The sequence below is a fragment of the Hemitrygon akajei genome, chromosome 3 (genome assembly GCF_048418815.1).
Source record: "Hemitrygon akajei chromosome 3, sHemAka1.3, whole genome shotgun sequence".
In the NCBI taxonomy this organism is placed as follows: Eukaryota; Metazoa; Chordata; class Chondrichthyes; order Myliobatiformes; family Dasyatidae; genus Hemitrygon; species Hemitrygon akajei.
Genome location: NC_133126.1, coordinates 93,020,913 through 93,047,591, shown reverse-complemented (window position 1 = coordinate 93,047,591; position 26,679 = coordinate 93,020,913). Strand labels below are relative to the sequence as shown.

Sequence of the window (26,679 nt, the reverse complement as noted above, 5' to 3'; positions counted from 1 at the left end):
TAGATGTGTCCTGCGCATGTGCAGTAGAAGGAGATTCGCCGAAATATCCGTTTTAATGTGGACAGAGATTTTTTTAAAATGCATAGTGTGGACGCCTATTGTTTTTACGCGAAACCAGCGTTTTCATAATTATCCGGTCTAGTGTGGACGTTGCCTTAAGATCTTCTCATTTATTTCTGTTTTGTTTTCCCTAGCTATTAATCAACTTTCCCCACACCCCCACCCCCGCTGTGTGCGTTAATTTTGCATACTGATTTCTTGTGTGAAACTTTATGAAAGGAGATTTGAAATCCAAGTTCCACACCAACAGGTTCTCTCTAATTTTGTCTACCAGTTACATCTTCAAAAAAAATCCACTATCAGTATTTAACATGTCTCTTCAACTGAAGCCTTCCCCTTTGCTTTCATTTCTAAAGGTACAATCGATTAGCTGAACCATGACAGTTGGAGGCATGGATTAAAATCAATACATATTATTAGCATAGTTTTACTGCATTGTCAAGTCATTCTGAGCACTGACTGGAGCTATGGTTTAGCCTAAGCATATAAAGTTGCATAAGAAATTTAGTGCCTATGTTTTTGATGCTGTATACTCTTCAACATTCCCTCTAATTTTTTTTTACAACTGCACGGACCAACCATTGCTCTTAGCAGGACATTTTTACACGGGCTAAAAACTGCGCAGCATTTTAAAAGTTCTCTTTTGTGATAGATATAATACGAATATAGAATGGAAATTGCTAAAACACATACTTTTGATTTTATTTATTAATGAAGTGTATAATGAAATACAGTGCAACAAGGAAAATGGTCAAATTTTAAACTTAGATATCCGTTCAGTGGGCTGGCATTTATTAACAATGAGCCACTGATGTGTATTCTGTGTTTATTGTTGCAATTTTGTAACAATGTTGTAACTTGAAACATTAACAATGTTAATGCAATGAAGCTCTAAAATTTTTCAAAGAAAAGTTTGTGGTACATTTATCATTTGGAAAATATGAGTTATATTCACTAACACCTATTTAATTACAGGTTACTTCACAATTATATTAATGTAGATTTCAAATTTAGAGTGGCATAATTTGAGAAGTATATTAACATTATATAAAGGAAAATTCCAGCTGCACAGCAACAAAAGCCACCTGCAGCGGAGCTTTTCAGTTACTATGTGGCCGCGAAACCGCACAGCTTAGAAAGAACAATAATGCTCCTAAACAATATGATAACTTTACTAATTAACAACCGGTTTTTAAATTAGCTTCAGCTCATGTATGGTTTGATAGAGTGGTGTTTATTATTATTTTAATGGTTGTATATCAGAGAAAACATTATTCAGAGTGGTAAAGGTATCTGACAGGACAGATATCAAGCACATCTGGTGTTAAATGTAATACACTTGTGTGGTTGTAAATAAACAGTATTGCCTAATTAAAATGCTGTTAATGAAGACACTTCATGAATCAGCTTAATGTGAAGATTATTATCATCTGTTTGACTAGAGCAACTTAGAAATAACACTGTTTAGAAAATATGCAAGGATCTAGAAATTTGTTTTATACCAGTTGGAAAATACATCACTGTGTAACGCTAGTCGGTCCATTTAGCTGCCATGCTTGGATCTAAGTATAGTTGTTTATTTTGTAATTGGCCCAAAGGAAGGATCTAAATTGCAATTGTACTGATCCCCAATTTACTGCATGGAGCTTTTTTCAGATTTCTATATTTTAACCTTTTACAAAGAACGTAGATATTCAACAGGGCAAGAGAGCACAGAATCCAGTCCTGCTGAAGGGTCTCAACCAGAAACATCAACTGTGCATTTCTCTCTACAAATGCTTCCTGACCCACTGATTTCCTCCAGCAGTTTGTTGCTTTTTTTTTGGTAGTTGAAGTTGCCACTTAATGTAGGAACAGGTTCAGTCAGGTAAAGGAGGGTTGTGGTGATGGGCAGCTCTTGGTCCTCTACTCAAGGAAGAAGCAAATGACTCTAAGGCCATCCTGGTGTGGGATTGTTCTGCAGAAGGCTCACACCTCCATGATGAAAAGCTGGAACTATGGAATGTTGTTGGTAGGGGGTGCAGTTGTTGAGAGACCTGCCACAGTGATGGAGGAAGAGGCTATGGGTAGTGTCAAGATGGGAATAATCAAGCTGTATAGGACAACAACAGGTGAAAAAATGTATTTACCAGAAGAGAGGTAGAATTGGGTGGTATGTTGTTGGGGACTATGGAGGCCAGATCTCATCACCAAATGAAATCAGTGAATGTGGTAGACTGATGTTCTGTGTTGTGATCATGGTCCAGAAGGGGATAGTGGAGGTGTCTGAGCTGAGATAGAAGTCACCTCACTAAACAACGGTGTCACCTCCATCAGCAGCTTTGATCACCGTATTGATTAACTGAGTAAAGCGCTGTTAGTTCACCGGGAAGTGGGTTAGTGTAGATAACTCTTGATGCCATATGTAAGTACAGAGGGGGTAGGCAACCAGAAGGAGGGGTCCAGTTGGGAATTCCAGAGATGAGGAAAATGTTTTGCCAGAGACCGCAACCCATGCAGTGAATGGGGTGGGAGCTCAAAGATGGCAGAAGAAGAGTTCATTGTCATGTTGGGCTTGGAATTCACTGAAATGAGGGCACGGAGGAATGAAGCTGGGGACTGAATGTAGAGGGAGAGATCGGGGGTGATAGTGGAGGGACAAAAGAGAAAAGTGAAAAGAGAAATGAAAGGAAATGAATCAAGTGAGAAAGAATTCTATTTTTTGATCCTCTGTTTACAACTAAGGATCAATAACAAGATTAAATTGGCAACTAAAAAAATATAAGATTAACTTACTGAAGTAGGACTTTATAAATACAAGAAATTATGCAGATACTGGAAAACCAAAGCAACACACACAAAATGCTGGAGGAATTCAGCAGGTCAGGCCCATTCAAGCAAATGAACAGTCGACATTTCGGGCCAGGAGTCCCGAAGAAGTGCCTCGGCCTGATATGTCAACTGTTTATTTATCTCTATGGATGCTGCCTGACCTGCTGAGTTCCTCCTGTATTTTGTGTGTGTTGAGGTAGGACTTCTTGCTCAGCAGGTCATGTGGCAAAAGTGGGCAGAGAGAAAAAAATAGAGTTAATGTTACAGGTTGATAACCTTGTGTTAAACTGGCCAGGTCTGATCTGAAATTGTTGCATTCAGTATTATGTCTTGAAGGCAAGCAAATGCTTTGCTGGAAGACAAAATATTGTTCCTTAGCCTTATGACAGGTTTGTTGAAACTGTTTAAAAGACGAAAACAGAGTATTAATGTGAGAAGCAACTGGAAGTTTAAACTCATCCTTACAAGTTAAAAGTGGCACTCTGCAATCACCTAATCTCTTGGTTTCTCCAAAATAGAGAGCTCCATATTGTTAGCACTGAATGCAATAAACTACCGTAGATTTCGCACTACAGAGCGCACCTGATTAAAAGCCGCTGGCTCTAATTTTAGAAATAAAATCAATTTTGTACTTGTACAAGCCGCACCGGATTTTAGGCCGCACCAGATTTTCGGCCGCAGGTGTCCCACGTTGTAATATGAGATATTTACACAGAAAGATATTACACGTGAGGATTTTTTAACTTTTAATTAAATCCATATGGTAACATAAACAAATACATATTGCAAATGCTTTTTTTCGAACCGTGCCTGTAACGCGGCTACTTTTAAATATACGTTGCGTATACTTTTTTACTGAACAACATTCCAATATCTCCTAACGACTGGTAAAAAATATATATACTGCAGCCTACCAGGAAAAGTTATTGATCGCCTTTAACTTAAAAGCAGCGTTTTGGCTCCGCCGCTCGCCCCCCGCCTTCCCGTTTATCGCAAACCGGTATTTTTCCCACAAGACGCGGCGAAACCGGGTGTGACGTCATAGCATCCCGGGATGTAGTACAGAAAACAAATATAGTTAAAACACTTCTAACTTTAACTAGAAAATACTTACAAATCAATTACTAAGCGAAAATATTATAAACTAAATAACTGCCATAAAGGCAGCACAATGCTTTTCTTCGAGTGTTTTCCATGTTGATGAGGGTGAGTACAAATGACTGATTTACAATAATTTAATTGTGAAAGTGCGCTTGATTTATCGTACAATTTCATTGGACCTCTGTGAACTACTCATCAATTTTATTGGTCTACTGTTACGAGGCAAAATGTTTTTGGCGGCATGAAAAAAAATCATGCATTAGCCGCACCGTAGTAAAGGCCGCAGTGTTCAAAGCTGTTCAAAATGTGGGAAAAAAGTAGCGGCTTATAATCCGACATCTACGGTAAATTGGTGGTATAGCACCATACTAATAGTGATTATACTTTTGGTACTGACAATATTTTTCTTTTACCCAGAACACTGCACGGACAGAACGGGATTACGAGAGTCTTGTGATGATGCGGATGCGACAGGCAGCAGAAAGGCAGCGTCTCATTGAAGAGCTTCAGAAAGATGATGATTGAACATGTCGTGGGACTGTACTTGCACTTTTTATTTTCGCCATGCTGGAATAAACTGCTCTTTTTTTTCTTTGGTCTTGACTTAGCATGTGTTAATGTCAGGGGGAAAAGATCATGTGGGCAGCTAGACAGTGTTCCAAGGAAATTGTAGGCCTCTAATTTCCCATGAACAAATATTGTGCTCAGATCTAAGCCCTCTGCAGCAAATTGCCCTTGTCTAACCTCCCTGGTTGCTACCCATGTGGTTTCAAGCCAACCAATAAATTTTAACAGTTAAATCAGGTATCAAAATGATATTCAAAAGGCAATAAGTGAAAAAGCACAAACACGAGAAAGTCTGCAGATGCTGGAAATCCAAAGCAACTCCCACAAAAGCACATTTAGTGTTATGGAAGTCATGTTCATCTCAGTAGCAATGTGCTCAATACATTCACTGACACCACAGATTGATTTGTATGGACATATTGACCATCAGAATGGTATTATGGCTACCAGCTATAGATTATCATATATTTCAAATGACATTTTCAATATTAATTTCTTCACATTCTGAAGAAATGTGAAGAAGGGTTATGGTTTGGGATTGGAGCACAAGTTTTGAGAGATTTCAGGGTTTTAGTGAGATCTTGTATGGAGCAGTATTAGTTGTGTCTCTGTTTCTGAAGATGTACTTGAAATCTGTGCAGTGTGGGCTGATTCTAGAGATAAGGAGGCTGATGCCAAAGGAGAGACTGAGTAAGATGGCCGTTATTGACTGGAGTACGAAAGAAGGGGAAGTGATCTCATTGGGATGTAAAAAATTCTGTGAGGAATTGACAAAATAGACACCAAGAAGTCATTGTATCCAGAACTGGTGACAGGATAAAGCTTTCACTATTTCAGAATCAGAATCTGGTTCATTATCACTGTCATGTCGTGAGATTGTTGATTTGTGGCAGCAGTACAAAAATTACTACATTTTGTAAAAATAAATAGTGCAAAAGATGAATAATGAGATGGTGTGTGAGGCCCATTCAAGAATCTGATCACAGCGAGGAAGAAGCTGTTCTTAGAACATTGAACATTGGTCTTCAGACTCCCGTACCTCCTCCCTGATTGAGTAATATGAAGGGGACATGTCTCAAATGGTGAGGGTCTCCTGAATGTCTTCAATGCCAGGGTGAATTGTACCCATGATGGAACTGGCTGAGTCTTCAACCCTCTGCAGCCTCTTGCAATCCTGTTCATCAGAGGCTCCATACCAGGCTGTGATGCAACCAGTCAGAATGCTTTCCACCATATATCTGTAGAAATGTGCAAGAGTCTTTGGTAATGTCCCAAATCTCCTCCATCTCCTAATGAAGAAAAGCTGCTAGCTATATGTATAATCCCCACAGGACTGAGATGAGGTGAAAGTTCTTTAAACATGAGTTGTAATGTAAAACCTAGGAATTCTATTTCCAAGGGCTGGATCAAGACACAAAGGAAATAGCTGGATATGGGGATCAGATAGGAAAGTAGACAAATCATGATGTTATTGACTTGGTTATCGGTGGAGCAAGCATTGTCTAAACTCTTCTCTACTTAAAGCTATCCATATTTTCCAACATGAGTGATGAAGAGAAACTACTGTTACTGACACTCCTCTACAGTAACTCCCAACTGGTGTACCAGTTAAGATCAAACATGACACAAACCTGACCTTGGCAAAGTTTTCATATCACTATTGATTTAATCTTTGCACCTCTACAGAAATTAGTATGAGCTTTATTTAAGCATGTCATTAATTAGCTCTCTTTTATATGAAACTTGAATTGGACTTGTAAATCTGATTTGCAGATGTTTAGATCAAATGACAAAGTGATGGATGACACAGGTAGGTAAGTGATCAAATCATTTATTAGACAATCACTTAAGTGCCATTATGCCAATGTGAAATTGGACAGTGAAGGTCAGTAGAAAAGCGAAAACACAACTCATAACGTTTGAAAAGTGTCTCACAAGTAATTATTTTGAAATGCATTGGTTATTATTTACATTGTATTTAAGGAGTTAAAGGCATCAGCGTAATCTGTTCCTCTCCCGCACCCGCACTCCATCATTTACGGCATTCCCACTGTGGCTTGTGAGTAGGTGTGGAAACTTTTGTATTTTTTTTGCTGTCCGTGACATAGGTCACAAAGTCAGAGAGCAAGGTACTGAATTACAGTACCAATTGTCCTCCTCTCTAGTGAACCACTGGCAAATGAAATCAATGTAAGACTGGTCAGAGACTAGGCTTTGTTAATAAACTAAACATCACATTCCAATAGTACGGTTGAATGTTAGGCTGCAATTATTAATGTACCACAATTTTCAAAATAAATAGTCCCCTGCACAATGGTGTGGTGTAGGTATGTTAATTGCGCCTTTCAGTGCATTAAGAACTAATTAGATGCCTTGTGATTCATGACTGTCCTGAGCTAGCTGATTTACCATTGATAGTGTTCAGAAGGGTGAGGGTGCAGGGAAGGGAATCAATCCCAAACTCTGCTCCCACTCACAAACCAGTGTTCCTTATGCAGGTGTGTTGGAGGATGAGGGGGCAATGGTGATCAATACGTCATCGAGTCACTGCTGAGGTTTGGGTGAAGGGTAAGATTGCTCCCCCACCCAATAGGAGAGAACAACTAACAGTAAGGGGGGGGGTGAGAAATAAAAACCAATGGATTTAGAGCAGGGGTTTCCAACCTCGGTTAACACTAGAGGCATAAAAAAGGTTGGGAACCCTGATCTAGAGTCTGAATATTTCTAACAAATGTTTCTGAATGCGCTGAACAGCAAAAGTGAGAGTTCAGCTTCTCTCCTTTATAGGCAGACAAACCATCTCTGATAATAGGCAAAGGATTCAGTTCTATTTGTTTAAGGGTCATGTTGAGCTTTGTGTAGACACCAGACTAGGGTCTGTCCCACGCCTGTCATGCTGATTACATGGTAGCCAAGAACTTCCAGTTTATCCAGCACCACTCGTGCGGGGTATTTAACCCGGTATTCTGAGCTGTGGATACAAACACAAATTAATCTCTCAAATTAATCAACCTTATCAAAATATGAAATATACTTTGGCTGATATGTGAATAGTCTTTTCTTGGCTGACTGCTCAGCATCTTATTTAATTCCTTAAAGGCCCATTGAAAAGTGGCAGACTGCTCCAACAGCAAATTTGTCCCTGGAAGCCCAAGCTAATAATAATAATACAACTTATTTATAGAGTGCTTACATGAGTGCTTTTCAAGGGGATAAAGTGCAAACATGAACATAAATGAGAAGGTTTTAGTTAAAAGCGAGGTTAAATAAATAGGTTTTGGGCTGGCGTTTAAAGGTGTCAACTGAGTGCATCCCTCACAGTTTAAGGTATTGAATTCCAGTTTAGGAGTGTAGTTCAAAAAGGCTGATCTGCCAATCATCTTTTGTGGAAGATTGTTTAGATTTAAGCAGCCAACGCAAGAAGACCTGAGAGCTTGAGGATTATAGAACAAAACAATGCTGTGATTTATCCTGGTCCCAGACCTTTGAGAGCTTAAAAAACAAGTAGGAGAATTTTAAAATCAAATCTAAAAGATACAGAAAGTCAAAGCAGAGTTGCTAGGACAAGAGTGATATGCTCCCTTGTCCTGGTTTTAGTTAAAAGTTTAGTGGCAGCATTCTGAATGAGCTGCACTTCGTCTAGATTGCTTTGGAAGGCCAGTTAAAAGTGCACTGGTAATCTGGTCTATTCTACATAAAGGTGTGAATTAGTTTACAGCATCATTACATGACAGAAACTGACATACCTTTGCAATATTTCTTAGGTGTAGAAATGCTTCTCTGGTCAGTTTCTTTATGTTTTGATTTAATTTCATAATTCTTTAGTCATTTCTAGCATCAACTATTACAGTACTCTCCTGCAAGCCTCCCAGCTTCAATCTTCAGAAACCTCAGCGAACACAGAAAGCACAAGTTTACTTCTTCTTGTATCTCATCCCATTCACAAATTATTTGTCCCTGCTGGCCGACATTGGCACTAGTCCCCATGGATACCTCTTAAATATCACACGCCTTCCCTCAGCCAATCTCATCTCTAAACCTGCAATGCTGTAACCTGCAAACTTGAGGTGTCCACCTCCCAACTTTTGGCCTTCTGTGCATCTCTTCTACTTTCACTCTATCCTTGGTGAGGAGTCTTCAGCCAGGGAAAGTGTGTGCTTGAAATTTTTCTTAAAACTACACCTTGAACTGTGTAAATACTGGAAACATTCAGCAAGGCAGGTAGCACTTGGGGAATGAAATAGGATTGATGCTTCAGGTTAAAAACAGCTCATTTTGGCATTTGACCAGTTTATGACTATGTGATAGTTTTTAACATGAAGGAATTCTGCAACGTCTTCTGTCTAGGGAAAGACATGGAATTCAGCTCTTTCCCATTCTATGCTACAGTATCCTCCTGCCATTCCAATGTCAGGTTACGTATTTAGAATTGGCTTATTTCCCTCAGATTCAAGTAGAACAGTGTAAGAAGCTGGAACTGAATATCTAAAAATGCTTCCAAACAATGCAAATGAGAGGACCCAATTCTGGGATTATTTCAAACATGGATGACATGATATGGTTGACGAAGCATTCTGTAGGAACATAAATGAAACAGCTCTATCTAACTCTTTCTTGAAAGCATCCAGAGAATTGGCCTCCACTGCCTTCTGAGGCAGAGCATTCCACAGATCCACAACTCTCTGGGTGAAAAATTTTTCCCTCAACTCCGTTCTAAATGGCCTACCCCTTATTCTTAAACTGTGGCCTCTGGTTCTGGACTCCCCCAACATCAGGAACATGTTTCCTGCCTCTAGCGTGTCCAATCCCTTAATAATCTTACATGTTTCAATCAGATCCCCTCTCATCCTTCTAAATTCCAGTGTATACAAGCCCAGTTGCTCCAATCTTTCAACATATGACAATCCTGCCATCCCGGGAATTAACCTCATGAACCTACACTGCACTCCCTCAATAGCAAGAATGTTCTTCCTCAAATTTGGAGACCAAAGCTGCACACAATACTCCAGGTGTGGTCTCACCAGGGCCCTGTACAACTGCAGAAGGACCTCTTTGCTCCTATACTCAACTCCCCTTGTTATGAAGGCCAACATGCCATTAGCTTTTTTCACTGCCTGCTGTACCTGCATGCTTACTTTCAGTGACTGATGAACAAGGACACCTAGATCTCATTGTACTTCCCCTTTTCCTAACTTGACACCATTCAGATAGCAATCTGCCTTCCTGTTCTTGCTCCGAAGTGGATAACCTCACATTTATCCACATTAAACTGCATCTGCCCACTCACCCAATCTGTCCAAGTCACCCTGCATTCTTATAACATCCTCCTCACATTTCACACTGCTACCCAGCTTTGTGTCATCTGCAAATTTGCTGATGTTACTTTTAATCCTTTCATCTAAATCATTAATGTATATTGTAAATAGCTGCGGTCCCAGCACCGAGCCTTGCAGTACCCCACTAGTCACTGCCTGCCATTCTGAAAGGGACCCGTTAATCCCTATTCTTTGTTTCCTGTCTGCCTACCAATTTTTTATTCATGTCAGTACCCTACCCCCAATACCATGTGCTCTAATTTTGCCAACTAACCTCCTATGTGGGACCTTATCAAAGGCTTTCTGAAAGTCCAGGTACACTACATCCACTGGCTCTCCCTTGTCCATTTTCATAGTTACATCCTCAAAAAATTCCAGAAGATTAGTCAAGCATGATTTCCCCTTCATAAATCCATGCTGACTCTTGTTACTGCTATCCAAATGTGCCACTATTTCATCTTTTATAATTGACTCCAGCATCTTCCCTACCACTGATGTAAGGCTAACTGGTCTATAATTCCCTGTTTTCTCTCTCCCTCCTTTTTTAAAAAGTGGAATAACATTACCTACCCTCCAACCCACAGGAACTGATCCTGAATCTATAAAACATTGGAAAATGATTATCAATGTGTCCACGATTTCTAGAGCCACCTCCTTAAGTACCCTGGGATGCGGACCATCAGGCCCTGGGGATTTATCAACCTTCAGTCCCATCAGTCTACCCGACACCATTTTCTGCCTAATGTGAATTTCCTTCGGTTCTTCCGTTACCCTAGGTCCTCTGGCCACTATTACATCTGGGAGATTGTTTGTGTCTTCCCTAGTGAAGACAGATCCAAAATACCTGTTCAACTCATCTGCCATTTCCTTGTTCCCCATAATAAATTCACCTGTTTCTGTCTTCAAGGGCCCAACTTTGGTCTTAACTAATTTTTTCCTCTTCATATACCTAAAGAAGCTTTTACTACCCTCCTTTATATTCTTGGCTCGCTTACCTTCGTACCTCATCTTTTCTCCCTGTACTGCCTTTTTAGTTATCTTCTATTGCTCTTTAAAAGTTTCCCAATCCTCTGGCTTTCTGCTCATTTTTGCTATGTTATACTTCTCTTTTATTTTTATACTGTTCTTGACTTCCCTTGTCAGTCATGGTCGCCCCTTACTCCCCTTAGAATCTTTTTTCCTCTTTAGAATGAACTGATCCTGCACCTTCTGTATTATTCCTAGAAATACCTGCCATTGTTGTTCCACTGTCATCCCTGCTAGGGTATCTTTCCAGTTAACTTTGGCCAGCTCCTCCCTCATGGCTCCATAGTCCCCTTTGTTCATTTGTAATACTGACACTTCCGATTGTCCCTTCTCCCTCTCAATTTGTAGATTAAAACTTCTCATATTATGGTCACTACCTCCTAATGGCTCCTTTACCTCAAGTTCCCTTATCAAATCTGGTTCATTACACAACACTAAATCCAGCATTGCCTTCTCCCTGGTAGGTTCCAGTACAAGCTGCTCTAAGAATCCATCTCGGAGGCACTCCACAAACTCCCTTTCTTGGGGTCCAGTACCAACCTGATTTTCCCAGTCCACCTGCATGTTGAAATCCCCCATAACAACCGTAGCATTACCTTTGCAACATGCCAATTTTAACTCTTGATTCAACTTGCACCCTATATCCAGGCTTCTGTTTGGGGGCCTGTAGATAACTCCCATAGGGTCTTTTTGCCCTTACAATTTCAGTTCTATCCATACTGACTCTACATCTCCTGATTCTATGTCCCTTGCAAGGGACTGAATTTCATTCCTCACCAACAGAGCCACCCCACCCTCTCTGCCTACCTGTCTGTCCTTTTGATAGGATGTATACCCTTGAATATTCATTTCCCAGCCCTGGTCCTCTTGCAGCCATGTCTCTGTTATTCCTATGACATCACATTTGCCAATTTCCAACTGAGCCTCAAGCTCATCCACTTCATTTCTTATACATCATGCATTCATATATAATACTTTTAATCCCTCACCTTTCACATCGATTCCTATTGCACTTGGCCATACTCTCCGATCCCTTCCTAAGCTTTCTGCCCTGTTAATTCTGTTGTCCTTCTTAACTTTTCTTATTCTCGCTTTCCCTTTAACTCCATCCTTATATTTCCAGTTCATCCCCTCTCCCCCCCCCCCCCCCCACTACTTAGTTTAAACATGTTTCTAAACAAACCTTTCAGAGACATGGGGTAAAACATATCCTCTCAGATTTATATTTATTCTAGCACTATATGCTCAAAATCCTTCTGGTTAAGACCATAAGATATAGGAGCAGAAGTAGGCCATTCAGCCCATTGAGCCTGCTCCGCCATTCAATCATGGGCTGATCTAATTCTTCCAGTCATCCCCACTATTCTGTTTTAACCCCATACCCTTTGAAGCCCTGGCTAATCAAGAACCTCTCTATCTCTGCCTTAAATACACCCAATGACTTGGCTTCCATAGCTGCTCATGGCAACAAATTCCACAGATTTACCACCTTCTGACTAAAGTAATTTCTCTGCATCTCAGTTCAAAAAGGACGTTCTTCAATCCTGAAGTCATGCCGTCTTGTCCTAGAATCCCCTACCGTGGGAAATAACTTTGCCATATCTAATCTGTTCAGGCCTTTTAACATTCAGAACGTCTCTGTGAGATCCCCCCTCATTCTCCTGAACTCCAGGGAATACAGCCCAAGAGCTGCCAGTTGTTCCTCAAACAGTAACCCTTTCATTCTTGGAATCATTCTTGTGAATCTTCTCTGAACCCTCTCCAATGTCAGTTTATCCTAAAATAAGGAGCCCAAACCTGCACACAATACTCCAAGTGTGGTCTCACAAGTACCTTATAAAGCCTCAACATCACATCTCTGCTCATATATTCTATACTTCTAGAAATGAATGCCAACATTGCATTCACCTTCGGCACCACCAACTCAACCTGCAAAAGGACTCCCAAGTCCCTTTGCATCTCTGCATTTTGAATTCTCTCCCCAGATAAATAATAGTCTGCCCGTTTATTTCTTCCACCAAAGTGCATGACTGTACACTTTCCAACATTATATTTCATTTGCTACTTCTTTGCCCATTCCCCTAAACTATCTAAGTCTCTCTGCAGGCTCTCTGTTTCCTCAACACTACCCTCTCCTCCACCTATCTTTATATAATTGACAAATTTAGCCACAAATCCATTAATACCTTAGTCCAAATCATTGACATACATCGTAAAAAGCAGCAGTCCCAACACCAACCCCTGTGGAACTCCACTGGTAACCAGCAGCCAGACAAAATAGGATCCCTTTATCTCTGTTTTCTGCCCACCAGCCAATGCTCCACCCATACTAGTAACTTCCCTGTAATTCCATGGGCTCTTATCTTGCTAAGCAACGGCACCTTGTCGAAGTCCTTCTGAAAATCTAAGTGAACCACATCCACTGCATCTCCTTTGTCTACCCTGCTTGTAATTTCCTCAAAGAATTGCAGTAGGTTTGTCAAGAAGGATTTTCCTTTCAAAAAACCATGCTGGCTTCAGCTTATCTTGTCATGTGCCTCCAAATGGCCTAATTCTGCTCCTGTATCTTATGGTCTGAAGTAAGGTAAGAGGGGAAACCAAGAACCAGTGGGCCTAACACCCATCCTTGGTAAACTATTAGAACATACAAGAGTGCATGATAGCCTGATTTTTGTAAATTATAATTGATCAGCTAACAGAGAAATGCAAGGATAAGTAACATTCTTAAACTTCTGGATAAACCTGGCTCCCCTTGTAAAATCAGAAGTAACAAGCCTGGGTGTTATCCCTGATCCAGATGTGAATTCTAAATCCCACATAAAGAAAGTGACCAGAGAAGCATTTCTACACTTAAGAAATATCGCAAAGCTATGTCAGTTTCTGTCACGTAATGAGGATGTAAAACGAATTCACACCTTTATGTGGAATAGATCAGATTACCAGAGCACTTTTTACTGACCTTCTATTGGCAAGCTTTAACTCATTCAGAACACCACTGCTAATCTTTAAACTGAAACCTGGATGAGGAAACATATCACTCCCATTACTCTCTCTATTACTACTGTGCATTAGCTTGCTGTATCTTTTAGAATTCATTTTAAAGTTCTCTTACTTGTGTTTAAAGCTCTCAAAGGTCTGGGACCAGAGTATCAGAGAATTAATTTCATGTTGTAATCCTGCTCAAGTTCTCAGATCTTCTCCCACCAATTCAACAAATTTCCCTCAAAAGATAGTTGGCAGATCAGCTTTTCTGAACTGCACTCCTGAACTATGGAATTAAAAACCTAAAACTATAAGGGGATGCAGACTCACTTGAGACTTTTAAAAGCCAACTCAAAACCTATTTATTTAACTTTGCTTGTAATTAACATTTTTGTCTTTTATTTTCAGTTTTCACTTCATCCCATTGTAAAGCACTTTGAACTACATTGTTTGTATGAAAAGTGCTCTGTTAATAAGTTACTAAAGGAATGCAAAAGATTGTTTTGAAAAAGACATAATTAATCAGAATCAGATTTATTATCATTGACTTATGTCGTGAAATTTGTTGTTTTAATACAGCAGTACAATGTGACAAAATTATGTTCCAAAAATAATTAGTGTGAAAAAAATAACAAACAACAGACCTATAGCAATACATCATGCATGGTGTTGGATATACTGAACAGGTCAGGCTACATTTGTGAGAAGAGAAACTTAACATTCCAAATCAAAAACCCTTTATCAGAATTGCACAGAGATAAAAGAAGCCTGTTAAGTTCCAGGGAGAGTCAGGTAAAAGCATCTCTGAAACCAAAAAGTGTCTCAGGAAGGCTCTGGGCCTGTGCCCACTGGAATTTAGAATAATGAGGGGCTATCTCATTTAAACCTACCAAATACTGAAGATCTTGGCTAGAGTGGACATGGAGAGAATGTGTCGTACAGTTGGAGAGTCTAGGACCAAAGGGCACAGCCACAGAATTAAATGATGTCCCTTTAAAACAGATGAGGGGAATCTCTTTCGTCAGAGGGTGGAATTCATTGCCACAGGCAACTGTGAGACCAAGTCATTGGGTACATTTAAGGTTAAGGTTGGTGGGTTCTTGAGTAATAAAGGTGTCAACGGTTATGGAGACAAACCAGAGAATGAGGTTAAGAGGGGAAATACGGTAAATCAGCCATGAGTGAACGGCGGAGCAGACTCGATGGGCTGAATGGCCTAATGCTCTTCCAATGTATTTATTTCTAACTCAGCCTTCCCCTTTGTTATTTACTGCACCTTAACGAACACAATAGGCTTGAAGGGATTCTAGTGCAGATTTATCAGTATGATAACCCTCAGATATAAAGTTTGAGGAGAGGTAATGCAAACTATAGTTATAGTTTCTGGAAGATGGAAGATGAAGGGATGATTTAATTGAAATGGAATTGATTGCCTATAATATTTATTTTATGCATGAGAAAGATGGATTTTTGTCAGCCAAAGCTGTTGAATGATGTGGGGTAAAAGTGGGCAAACAGGGTTAGGTTACAGATCAACCAACAGTAATGAAGAAATTAAGTGGCCTAGTCATGTCCTAAGTATCTTTCATTTGCTCTTCAGTTGTGAATATTTCTCTTAACTAAATATTTTCTTTAATTATTTTTGCCATTATATCTGTTTTGATGCCAGAACCTTCTGTTATACAGTACTGTGCAAAAGTCTTAGCCACATATATGTAGTACTTTTGCATGGTACTGTAGTAATTTTATGTATTGCACTATACTGCTGCCATTAAAAAAAAACAAATTACATATGAGTGATGATAAACCTGATTCTGATATGGGTCTCTATTGTGGAGTGAGAGTGGGACCAGGACTGGGAGAGGGGAATCATGGTTGGGAAAGGGGGAAGGGAGAAGGGAGGGGATGGGAAGCACCAGAGATACATTCTGTAATGATCAATAAACCAATTGATTGGAATCAAATCACCTTGACTGGTGTCTCAGGGCTGGGTGTATCTGCACTTGTACTAGCCCCCACCCCTCCCATGGCACTCCACCCTCACCATTTCCAACACCCTTTGCTCCAGGCAGATTTACAAACTTGATCTCCACTCCGTGTTGACGAATAGAGTACTGCGCCAAAGTCTAGAATGCTCTGGCTATATACATGTGCCTAAAACTTCTGAACAGTACTGTGTAGTCTCTCAGATTCAGCAGGTGTAATTTATGCGTAAGTGAGCCGAATTACATTGGGAGTGGAAGGAGCCATTTGTGCAGAAAAGACAGCTTAATGGTTTAGCTCAGCCAGGGCTCCTCACCACTTATGTTCAATTTCTCAGCAGGAACGAATAGATCATAGCATTAGGATTTTCATTGGGATTTTCTTTAATAATAATAATAAGCACTTCATTGATCCCAAATGGAAAATTCTTTCATTACAGCAGCAATGTTTAAAAACACACTCAGCAGTGTGCAGACTTAACTAACAATAAAACACAGAATAATAATATACACAATAACAATGTATGAAATAATAAAGCATAAGTTATTGTACCATGATGTGTGCTCTCCTGCCGCACAGAGAGAACTGTGTGTCAAGAGTCTCTCAGTGCAGGTAGATAGTAAGAGAATCAGGATGGACTGATTAGCATTTGAGAAAATGGGTTACATGGAAATAAGTGCAGGAAATTAGATTGGGGGAATAACCTGAGAGCCAGATAATAAGGAATTAATCTACAATTGATACCAGATAATAAGAAATTAATCTCTAACTCCAAATACCACTATGCTGCTGGCCATTTGCAAGGGACAAAGGCACATCTCTGAAATATAAAAAGAATGGAAAGCAGCGCCTCAGGAACTGCAGAGGGTGGCAGGGGATTGCTAATGGACTAAATTCTGAAGCAATCTGTATCAGAGATAATGTAATTTACTTTGTGTGATGGCTGCAATTACCAGCCACGCCATCAACCGGGCATATTAAAGTGTCCTGTAGCCAACCATTCTCCTGATAATCTGGCAAACGACTGAGCTGTTGAATTACACCAGCCTAAGTAGATGGGGCTGGATAATTGGACTGTGCCATTCTGCTACAGCCAAAGGTGTGTTCTCTGGAGCTGCTTCATTTATGTCATATCTTTTTAAGGAGAGGAATGTTTTCTCTCCCCTGCAGTTTACTATGGACTGGCCAGCATTGAATATAAACCCGCAGTCAGGAGATGAGTGGGGGAGTATTTACTATGTTGTTGTAACCAAGTTCTGTTTAGCTGATTCAAGTTTGGACTCTAGAACAGTTCTGTTGAGTTTGTAAACATTTTGGGTAAATAAAACCCCTATTTTTTTCACTTTTACCTGCTCTCCCAGTTTATACTTACCCTGGTCCTTTACACTTTGAAAATCAGAAACTCATCCAGATTTAAATAGGAAAGGTACTAATTGTCAAGTTCAGTCATTCCTGCTAAAATCTCTCTCTGACCCATTCAGCACTAAGCTGAGCAGCTGGTATAAATCTGGTAAGAGCCAATTCCAGGCTACAGAATAGAGTCAAGTAGATAGACAATGAATTGTTAAAAATCTCAAGACGTCAGATGCCGTACTTTGAAGTATTTTGACGTGTATTACTCACAAATTATTTCCTAATACAGTGGTTTTCTCAGCTCCAAGGTAGTTCATAAGATTCACATCTGAGTTCTCATCGCCAACAATCGTGGGTCCAGTTTCCTGAAAAAGTAAAATTTCCCGTTATGACAATTGATATGTCTTATGCTTTATTCATTCTCCTGTCCTGCCCAAAACCCCTGGTGTGTTGCTAATAGCAGGCCTGTTGCACATGTCCAGATGGTCAGGCAAAACTAATGGAGTGAGGGAAAACTGAACCAATATCTTGGATGGATGACTTAAAGCAGAGGTGTCCAGTTCCAATAACTCAGAGATAACGTAAGTTATCTGAAGTTGGAGAATTTGATACAGAGTCCACACGCAGTAACCTGCCCAGACGGAAGGCAAGTTGTTTTGAAATGATGCAAGAGGATCACAAAAACAGCTGTGAAGGGAGAACAAGCTGGCAAAGGGAGAGTGGTCGTCAGCCGGCTTCTCAGAGTTAAGTGAGAGAGTCTGCTCAGCTCAACCCAGCCCATAACTGTTCCAGCACATGGGTGGGGGAAGGGAAGGCATGCAGAAATGCCCCATTTCCACAAATCCACCACTACCCCCACATCCATCCTGCCACACTCCCAGACTCATGATCCATATGGCTGTCTATATGTTGAGCATGTGTAACTCTTGCTGGACCTGTATTCCATTGGATTTTTGGTACCAACTTGGGTTTTATTTTTAGCAAGCTGCACACTTGTTACCAATCTCTGAACTTAAAAGAGATGGTAGGCAACCAACAAGCAAAGGCTGACACATATCATGTTATTTTAGCTTAGAATTGGACTTCAATACATCACAACTAGAATGGTAAACTGGGATCTTGTATAGACTTCAGAGTTTTACAAAGGCCCCTTAAGATATGACCAAAAATCATTCATTCATTACCCAATATTTATGGATACAAATCGTTCTGCCACTTTAATTCAAATCCACATTATTTATGTATCACCCTAGATCACAAGTGCCAGCAGGTCTGGCATGATCTGGCTGTAAATGTGCTGTTTCATTTTGACTTACAACAAAATAAACTTTCACCCACCAGATAGCAGGGTGACACGTTAGTCAGTATTGAGGGTGTGCTGCCTCCTTCAGGGAGCAGTCTGGCTTTGTCTATTCCTCAACAGTTCAATAATCCTGAAGTTCCTTTTCTACAAAAGCATGCAACTTCAGAATCACAATCATTTCTTCCATTGACAACTCCCAAAGTAAAAACATCTCTTCTCATCTCCTCTATAGGTCTTTAGTTAATCATTTTGAACATATGAGCACTAGTTGTCTACTCACTAACACAGTTTTCTCTTCCTGCACTGTCATGCCTATAATTTCCAGAAGAAACAAGCTGCAGGAGGAAATCAGCACATCAATAAACATCTATGGAGACAAAGATACAGCTGACATTTTGGACCAAGACCCTGCATCAGGACTAAGAATGTACTGGGAAAGTGGTCAGTATAATGAGGTGAGTTGGAGGCTGGTAGGTGGAAATATGTGAGGTGGGGGATGATGGGCTGATGGAGCCAAATGGGGGAAAGTTAAGGTACAGATAGAGGCTGGAAAACTGGATAAAGGTGGGATGATGAGCTTTATGTCTATCTCTTTACTCTCAAATTCTGAAGCAGGGACTTGATCTGAAACATCAACCATTTCTTTGATGGTTGAACATGCAAGCAGTAGTCTTTTTGCTCTAGATTCAAGCATCCATATCTCCTAACGTAGAATTATTTTGAAAGCTTGGTAGGTAATACCTTGATATTGTTTGTTACAAGGAGAAAGGCAATAATTATCCATTGAACTGCTAATTCCCTGCTAAATTCGTGTGTACTTTTTCTTGAAATATGTTTTCCAGGACTGTAACACTTCATCTGAGAACTAAATTAAATTTTAAAGTTCCACTATGATCTACATGCTTTTATACTCTAAAAAATTAGATTTCTGAAATTCAAAGCATGCTAGAAGCACTCAAAGTATCAGTGGAGAAGATAAATGAAGATGCTTGCTTTGGACCATTCAGAACAAAAAAGGAGAGAAGACAAGCATGTTTTAAGTTGAAGAGATGTGGCAGCATGGAAAGATTAGAGGGGATATCTGTGACATGATGCAGGCAAAAGTTATCCATGTAACAGTTAATTAAAAAGCAGTTCTTGAGACAAAAAAAATTGAAATGGAGGTAAAACCAAAGACACAGCCACATCTGTACAGAGAGAAACATGTTAAATTAAATATTAATTTCCAATGGCTGTAACACACCCACACACAGCCCTTTCTTCACTACAGTGATGCAGCTACTTCCAATACTCATAGTGGACTCAAATTTCTTTACCTTTGCTGCCAGTTTCCATCCTGCTCTCACATTCACAGAGTCCATATCTGACTTTCTTCACCTCTGTTTGCCAGTATCTACCAACTCCCACAACCATCTCAGCAACATGTCCTCCCATCCAGCAAGAATTTCATTCCATACCATACTCCCAATTTCTCCACTATATCTATCGTGTTGATATGACTTCATATACGAGTGCCTTTAAAATATCTTCTTTTTCCCTTCATTGAAACTTCTCCTCTACTATAGGTAACAGGGCTTTCAGCTATGTCTCCTTTATTTCTCATACTTCTGTTCTCATCACCTCTCTTGCCAGTCAGTACTAGGAAAGCATTTGCCTTGACCTCAGTTTCCACTCCACCAGCCTCCATGTTCAGTGGATTATCCTCCATAATTGCTACCTGCCTTATGGGATTCCATCAGCAGATAATTCTTCAGCTTCTCACACTCCTTCCAGCATTCTAAAGGGATGATTCTATTGGACGTGGAAGCTGATTGAGTGGAAAATGTGCTCAAAGCAAACTTCTTCCTCAACCAACCAGTCCCCTTCTCACACATCTTCCCGTGCATCCATAGATACAACACCTGCACTATCATCTCTTCCCACACAGCATCCCAGGATCCAAATAGTTCTTCCAGTTATAGCAACGACTTGTGTGCTTCCACTTTAGTGCTTTGCATCAGTCAATAATGGTGTTTGTATTTTACATTTGCTTTCTACGTTGGACAAACCAAATATAAATGATACAGCTGTTTTATCAAACAGCTCCATACAGTTTGCAAGGGATACCCTGAATTTCTACAGTCCTGTCGCCTCAAATTTCCACCTCCTTCTCACTTTGACCTCTCTTCAGCCTCCTACAGTCTTCCAGTGATACCCGGTATTAGCTAAACTTTGCATATATGTCAAACTCAAGGCCCGCGGGCCAAACCCGGCCCGTGGTGGAATTATCTTTGGCCCGCGAGATAATATCTAATTACTATTAAAGCTGGCCCCAGTAATCGAAGCGCCTATGGCGTATGATATGGCTAATGCTGAGTTTAATCAGGTACCAGGTTTTCAGGGTTTTTAGTGTTTAGTCAGCAGTCTTGCTCGGCAGTCTTCTTCATAAGAAACGGAATTTGTAAAGTGAAACACTTTGTAGTTATAGCAGAGACTGAGACACATGAGAGCAGGCTGAAAAAACGGAGGCAACGAAAGCTGCGTTCACACGCGTCCGACTGATCCGGCCCGCATGAAGCTGCATTTTGCTCAATCCGGCCCGTGACCTAAAATGAGTTTGACACCCCTGAACTAAAGGAATAACAGCCCTTCCTCTTTTTGGGTATAGTACAGCTATTGTGGCTTATTTGGTTAAACTTGATGTTTCAGGTAAACCCTACACTGCTGCCCCCCACATCCCACCCCTGGGATCTGGCTACTTCTTTCCCATTCAACTTCATTGTTTGTTGCCAGCTGCCTCTGCCCACCCCTAATCCTCCAGTGATGCCAAGACAATTTTGTTATCCAATTGCTGCCATTCCACTGTCATTCCACTCTCTCAGCAAGCATGTGTTATAATGAAGGAACAGCAACTCAGTTTCTTTCACTGCCGATGCTGTGATCTTTTTCCAGAGACTTGTCTGGAATACTTTCAATACTTTTGTCATAGAGGGACGGAGCAAAGTCTAGATGGAGCTAAACGGCAACTACTTTGCTTGCATCTTTGGAAACATCTTTATTTCTATCTTTGCTATTTCTTTTTTCCTTTTCAGGGTGTGGGGTTTCTTTTGAAGACCCTGATCTGGAGTTACACTCTGACTTTGGGTCTTTGCGGGAATGGGACCCGCTCTTGGGTATCCCAAGGACACAGCCCGGAAGATGAGCGTGCCTTCAGGGTTCTGGGATTTCGTAGCTCTGGGGACGTGCTGATTCTAGGCCAGTGTCCCTGACTGAAGTGTCGCAGGAGAACATGGAACATCAGGAGCAGTGGGTTAGCTGCTGGGGGTTCTGTGCCTGGAGATGTGCACCTTTCTGGTGCGACTCTTTGGGCGCAGATCTCGGAAAAAGCAACACAACAAACTTTTAACATCGTAAATCAGCGAGTTGTTAGTTATGTCTCCCCTCTCACTGTGAAATGGGGTCACCTCTTTTTCCCTTATTAGAGAGAGAGAGAGAGAGAACCTGTGGTATTTTGAATACCGGGTGAATGGGGTACTGTAAGTTTGTGTCTTTATTGATGTTTTGCTGCACGCTTGTGTGCCGGTGGAGGGTGCCAAAGCTTTTTTGCTGGTGGGGGTGGGACGGGGGTCATTGCCTTGCTGCCGCTTGTGCATGGGGGGGTGGCTTTGGGGTTCTAATGTTTTAACTGTCATTCATTCTTTGGGGCACTTCTCAGTTTTCATGGATGTTTGTGAAAAAAATTTCAGGATGTATATTGTATACATTTCTCTGACATATGTATCTATTGAAACCTATTGATGTTTTAGAATTACAGCATTTGCATTTCTGCTCCATTTTTGTTTAAATTATCTTCTAATTTCAGTCTTTTTTTTTTAGATACTGTTGCCCCCGTTCAACTAATTTTCAAAGTTTAAAGTAAATTTATTATCGAAGTACATATATGTCACCATGTACAACCCTGAGATCCATTTTCTTGTGGGCATTCACAGTAAATACAAACAAAAACACAATAGATTCAATGAAAACACTGCACCCAAAAGGGTGGACAATAACCAATGTGCAAATGAAAACAATAAACTGTGCAAATACAAAAATAATGATAAAATAATAATAATAAATAGAAAAGCGATAAATAGAGACAAAGAGATGATGAATCCTTGGAAGTGAGTCCAATTCAGTGGGGACAATTCAGTGACAGGCAAGTGAAGTTATCTCCTCTGATTCTGGAGCCTAATGGTCGAGGGGTAATAACTGTTCCTGAACCTGGTGGTGCAGCTCCTGTACCTTCTTTCTGAAGGCAGCAATGAACAGAGAGCATGGCTTGGATGGTGGGAGTCCTTGATGATGGATGCTGCTTTCCTGCAACAGCACTCTATGTAGATGTACTCAGTGATATGGGGAAGGTTTTACCCATGATGGACTGGGCTGTAACCACTTCTTTTTGTAGGATATTCCATACAAGGACATTGGAGTTTCCGAAGTAGGCCATGATACAACCAGTCAATATACCCTCCACCATAGACATACAGAAATTTGTCCGGGTTTTAGATGACATGCTGAATCTTCGCAAACTGAAAATTTTCAGATTGCCTTTTATACCACACCACACTTACCACAAATTTTCATGTTGCCCTAACAGGCCTACAAATGTGTTAGTTTTTTGAGGGACGATCACACAGGGCAAATATATCAGGGATGAAGGATACAAAAGTAAATGGCAGAGAAATCATCAGCTGAAGGATAATTTTTCTGCAATGTAGGGCTTGGGGATGGTCATTACCAGAAAGGCAGTTGGCAGGGGAAGGGCAGAGGGAAAAGCCAGGTAAGTAATATGTTTGAAGTGGTTGCATGTGAAGTGGGTCTGAAGAACTTGATTGGGATCCACTAAGTACATGGAATTCAAGCCAAACTGTGAAAGTCAAATTCTGCTAGAACAGCTCTAGACCGCAGACTGTGAATGCATCCAGACATAGGTGGGTCCTCCACATTTTGATATATTAATACACCAACAACTGCTGGATAGCACTTGATGTGTCAGTATATCAAAATGTGGAGGACCCAAAAAAAGAAGAGGAGGAAGGATCTGTATTTTATGCAATCGAAGGTAAGTCCAGCTTTTATACAGCGGATTCCAGTTAATTGGGCCATCAGTTAATCGGGACAGCTGCTTATTAGGGACAACTCTTAAAGAACAAAAAAAACAGTTGAGAAAATAGCTGTGATGCCCTTAGTTTATTCGGGACCCTATTCCACTTAATTGGGACAAGAGACCGTTGCTGAACAGTTTCTAACTAGGGTCAGTCATGCGCACATGCATAGCTACTAGACACTCCACTCTCCTGTCTTCTCCCCATAACTTTTGATACGCTTGCTAATCGACCTCAACTTTAAATGTATCCAATGACTTGGCCTCTACAACGGTCTGTGGCAAATTCTTCTACAGATTCACCACCCTCTGGCTAAAGAATTTCCTTTTCATCTCTGTTCTAAATAGACATCCCTCTATTCTGATGCCTTCCAATATTGGATAGATTTCATTAAGAAACACCCCCATTCTTCTAAACTCCAGTGAGTGCAGCCCCAGAGCCATCAAACGCTTCTCGCACCTTAACCATTTCATTCCCGTGAACAACTTTATGAACCCTCTCCAAAGCCAGAAAGTCTTTTCTTAGATATGGGGCCCAATACTGCTCACAATACTCCAAGCATGGTCCAAACGATGCCTTCTTAAGCCTCAGGGATTAGTTCATTCAGAGTACATCATTTTAAATATTGAGCAAGCTTCTATCCACCCTCCCACCTTCACCCTGAAGTTATGACTATTGTCATAGTCACCACCAGATGTTACCTGCCATTTGTATAATGGTGCCCCTCACACCAGGTCTTTTCCAAAAGACAATTGAAACCCTTTATGGAGCATGGTGACGTACGGGAAGGTTTCAGTGTATAAACCATCTCCTCGTTCACCCTTGGCCATGTGCTTCCCTATACTGAGCCCTATTGGTACCCGGCTTTTCACTTACAATTTCACAGCAAGGAATGCTGGTTAAGACAAAAAACGGTAGTAGGAGGGACGGAGGTGCAGCCTGTCTCCTGGTATCCATCCACCTTGTGGAGTCATTAGCAGGTGGTAGTAATCACTCCTCCCGACAAGTCATCACAACGTGAATGAACCATAACAAAATTTCTCCGATCAGGTCAACTTCGCGTATCCAACCAGTGGTCAAGAAGATACTTTCTCTTTCGATATAACTGAACTGCTGCAACTCAAGGAGACGCTTACATCGGATTCCCCCGCTGTTCAGTGAATAAAGGACGTTTACTTTGGACAAGGAGTCACGGTAATCTCAGTAGTTAAATGGCGATGGAGGCGGCGAACAGATTATATTCTGTAGGTTGTTAAAGAGGCACGAGTGGGATTCGTGCATGACCCTGCTTCTAGGCACAAACGCTTTGGTGGATGTTTACTCACCAGCCGGATCTGGGTACTAATGAGAACGTAAGGCATTTTCACAGCTCTTCCTCCAGTATTTCACCCTGTTTCGACCAGCCACTATCGCAACAGCTCAGGACTGACGGTGTAATTTCCTCCCTAAACCTCTTTGCAGCCAATCATTCCCTGCCGGAGCTCACGTAATGGCTCTTAAAGAGCCAGCTGCCTCCTCGGGAATATTCGCGCAGTGGTTCTCTGCGGGAATTTGTCCACCTTACAGTAACTTTGTGTCAGAGCATCGTGCGTTTTCTTTAAAAAGAACTTAATATTTAATCTTGTGGTGAAAGAGTTTGTCTTGCACCAAAGGATCGACAAGTTTGTGCTTCATTCCTTAATCTCTGGCGTCATTCAGGTGTAGGCGCTCGGCACCTGCCTATAAACGATCTATCCAAACGGAAGCGAGGTTGGCAAAACCGAATGCCGGACTGTAACACTCCGAGGACTACGTACAGGGGGTGTAAATGCTTGCCTCGAGAATAATTCAAAGAAATTTCACAAGATTGATTCATGGGATTAAAGATGATGTGTTGTGAGGAGAGTTTGACTAGGTAGGGCCAATGTTCTCTGGAGTTTAAAAGAACAGCAATTGATGGTATTGAAGCAGAATATTATGAGAATGCATGACAGACAAATGCTGTGAGGATGTTTCCTCTAACTAAACCCGGGATAAACACCAGATATTGGAGAAGGAGCAAGTTAGCTGGCCCATCAAGTCTGCCCTATTATTCGGTATGGTCACAGATGATCTGCCGCAGACCTCAATGTTTCTTCTGTGCCAGTACCACATAGCACTCAATTCCCCTATCTTTCACTTCGTCTTTACCTATTTCCAATAATATTGCTTCCACAACTCTCTTCTGGCAGATAATTGTAAAGATTACAAAACAGAATAAGGAAGCTTCATTTCTTGTCTCTTGAAAATTATTCCACATCCATTTTCAGAGGGGAGGAAGAAGACACTGTGTATGAGACTATAGATGCTAGAACCTCCTGCTGGAGGAGCCCAATGGGTCAAGCCTCATCTGGGGAGGGAGGAGGGGAAAGAGTGAAGTGAATTGTGAACGTTTAGACCAAAACCCAGCAGCAAAGACATGAATTTAAGGGAATTACATAGAATATGCAGCAGTACAGACTCATAATGTTGCACCAACCTACTCCACAATCAATCTCACCCCTCCCTCTGACACAGCCCATAACCCTTCATTTTTCATATGTCTGTCTAGAAGTCTCTTAAATGTCCCTAATATATCTACCTCAACCATGACCCATGACAGTGCATTCCAGACACTCACCACTCTCTGTGTAAAAAACGTACCTCTGACATCTGTCCTAAATTTTCTTCCACTGAGCTTAAAATAACATCCTCTGGCCGTAGCCATTGCCACCCTGGCACTCTATGCCTTTTACAATCTTATACAAATCTATCAAGTCACCTCTCATCCTCCTTAGCTCATTTAATCTCTCCTATAAGACACATTCTTCAATCCAGACAGCATTCTGGTAGATAAACTGCATTCTCTCTAAAGTTTCCACATGCTTTCTTTAATGGAGGCAATGAGAATTGAACACAGCATGCTGTGCTCTAAGAGCAGCAACATTACCTCGTGGTTCTCAAACTCAATCTCCTGTTTAGTGAAGGCCAACACACCTTACACCTTCTTAGACAGCCTATCAACTTGCACAGCAACATTGAGGATTTATGCACA

The 26,679-nt window shown here is 40.9% G+C and overlaps 2 protein-coding genes across 2 annotated transcripts in view; one reads left to right on the top strand and one right to left on the bottom strand.

The window, feature by feature from the left end:
* The window catches only part of dnajc17 (DnaJ (Hsp40) homolog, subfamily C, member 17), a 157,692-nt gene extending 153,124 nt beyond the window's left edge, over positions 1-4,568 (top strand). The window contains exon 11 of the mRNA XM_073040346.1: positions 4,390-4,568. Coding sequence (XP_072896447.1) covers positions 4,390-4,497 — 108 coding nt within the window. The 3' untranslated portion in view covers positions 4,498-4,568. The remainder of the gene's footprint in view (positions 1-4,389) is intronic.
* A 1,786-nt stretch (positions 4,569-6,354) lies between these two features.
* gchfr (GTP cyclohydrolase I feedback regulator) lies at positions 6,355-25,316 on the bottom strand. The gene is made up of 3 exons (XM_073040350.1): positions 24,953-25,316; positions 17,469-17,563; positions 6,355-7,510 (listed from the first exon to the last, which is right to left on the bottom strand). Exons 1-3 carry the CDS (start codon positions 24,986-24,988, stop codon positions 7,375-7,377), a joined length of 267 nt encoding a protein of 88 aa, XP_072896451.1. The 5' UTR covers positions 24,989-25,316; the 3' UTR covers positions 6,355-7,374.
* Between the last annotated feature and the right edge of the window lie 1,363 nt (positions 25,317-26,679).

Excerpts from the sequence above, each read along its gene's own strand:
- gchfr (XM_073040350.1), bottom strand. The coding sequence starts at position 24,988 with ATGCCTTACGTTCTCATTAGTACCCAGATCCGGCTG. Across the intron at positions 17,564-24,952 it reads TTAGTACCCAGATCCGGCTG|GAAACTGGACCCACGATTGT; the intron begins GTGAGTAAACAT and ends TTACTTTTTCAG. Across the intron at positions 7,511-17,468 it reads ACTGTATTAGGAAATAATTT|CTCAGAATACCGGGTTAAAT; the intron begins GTGAGTAATACA and ends TTGTATCCACAG.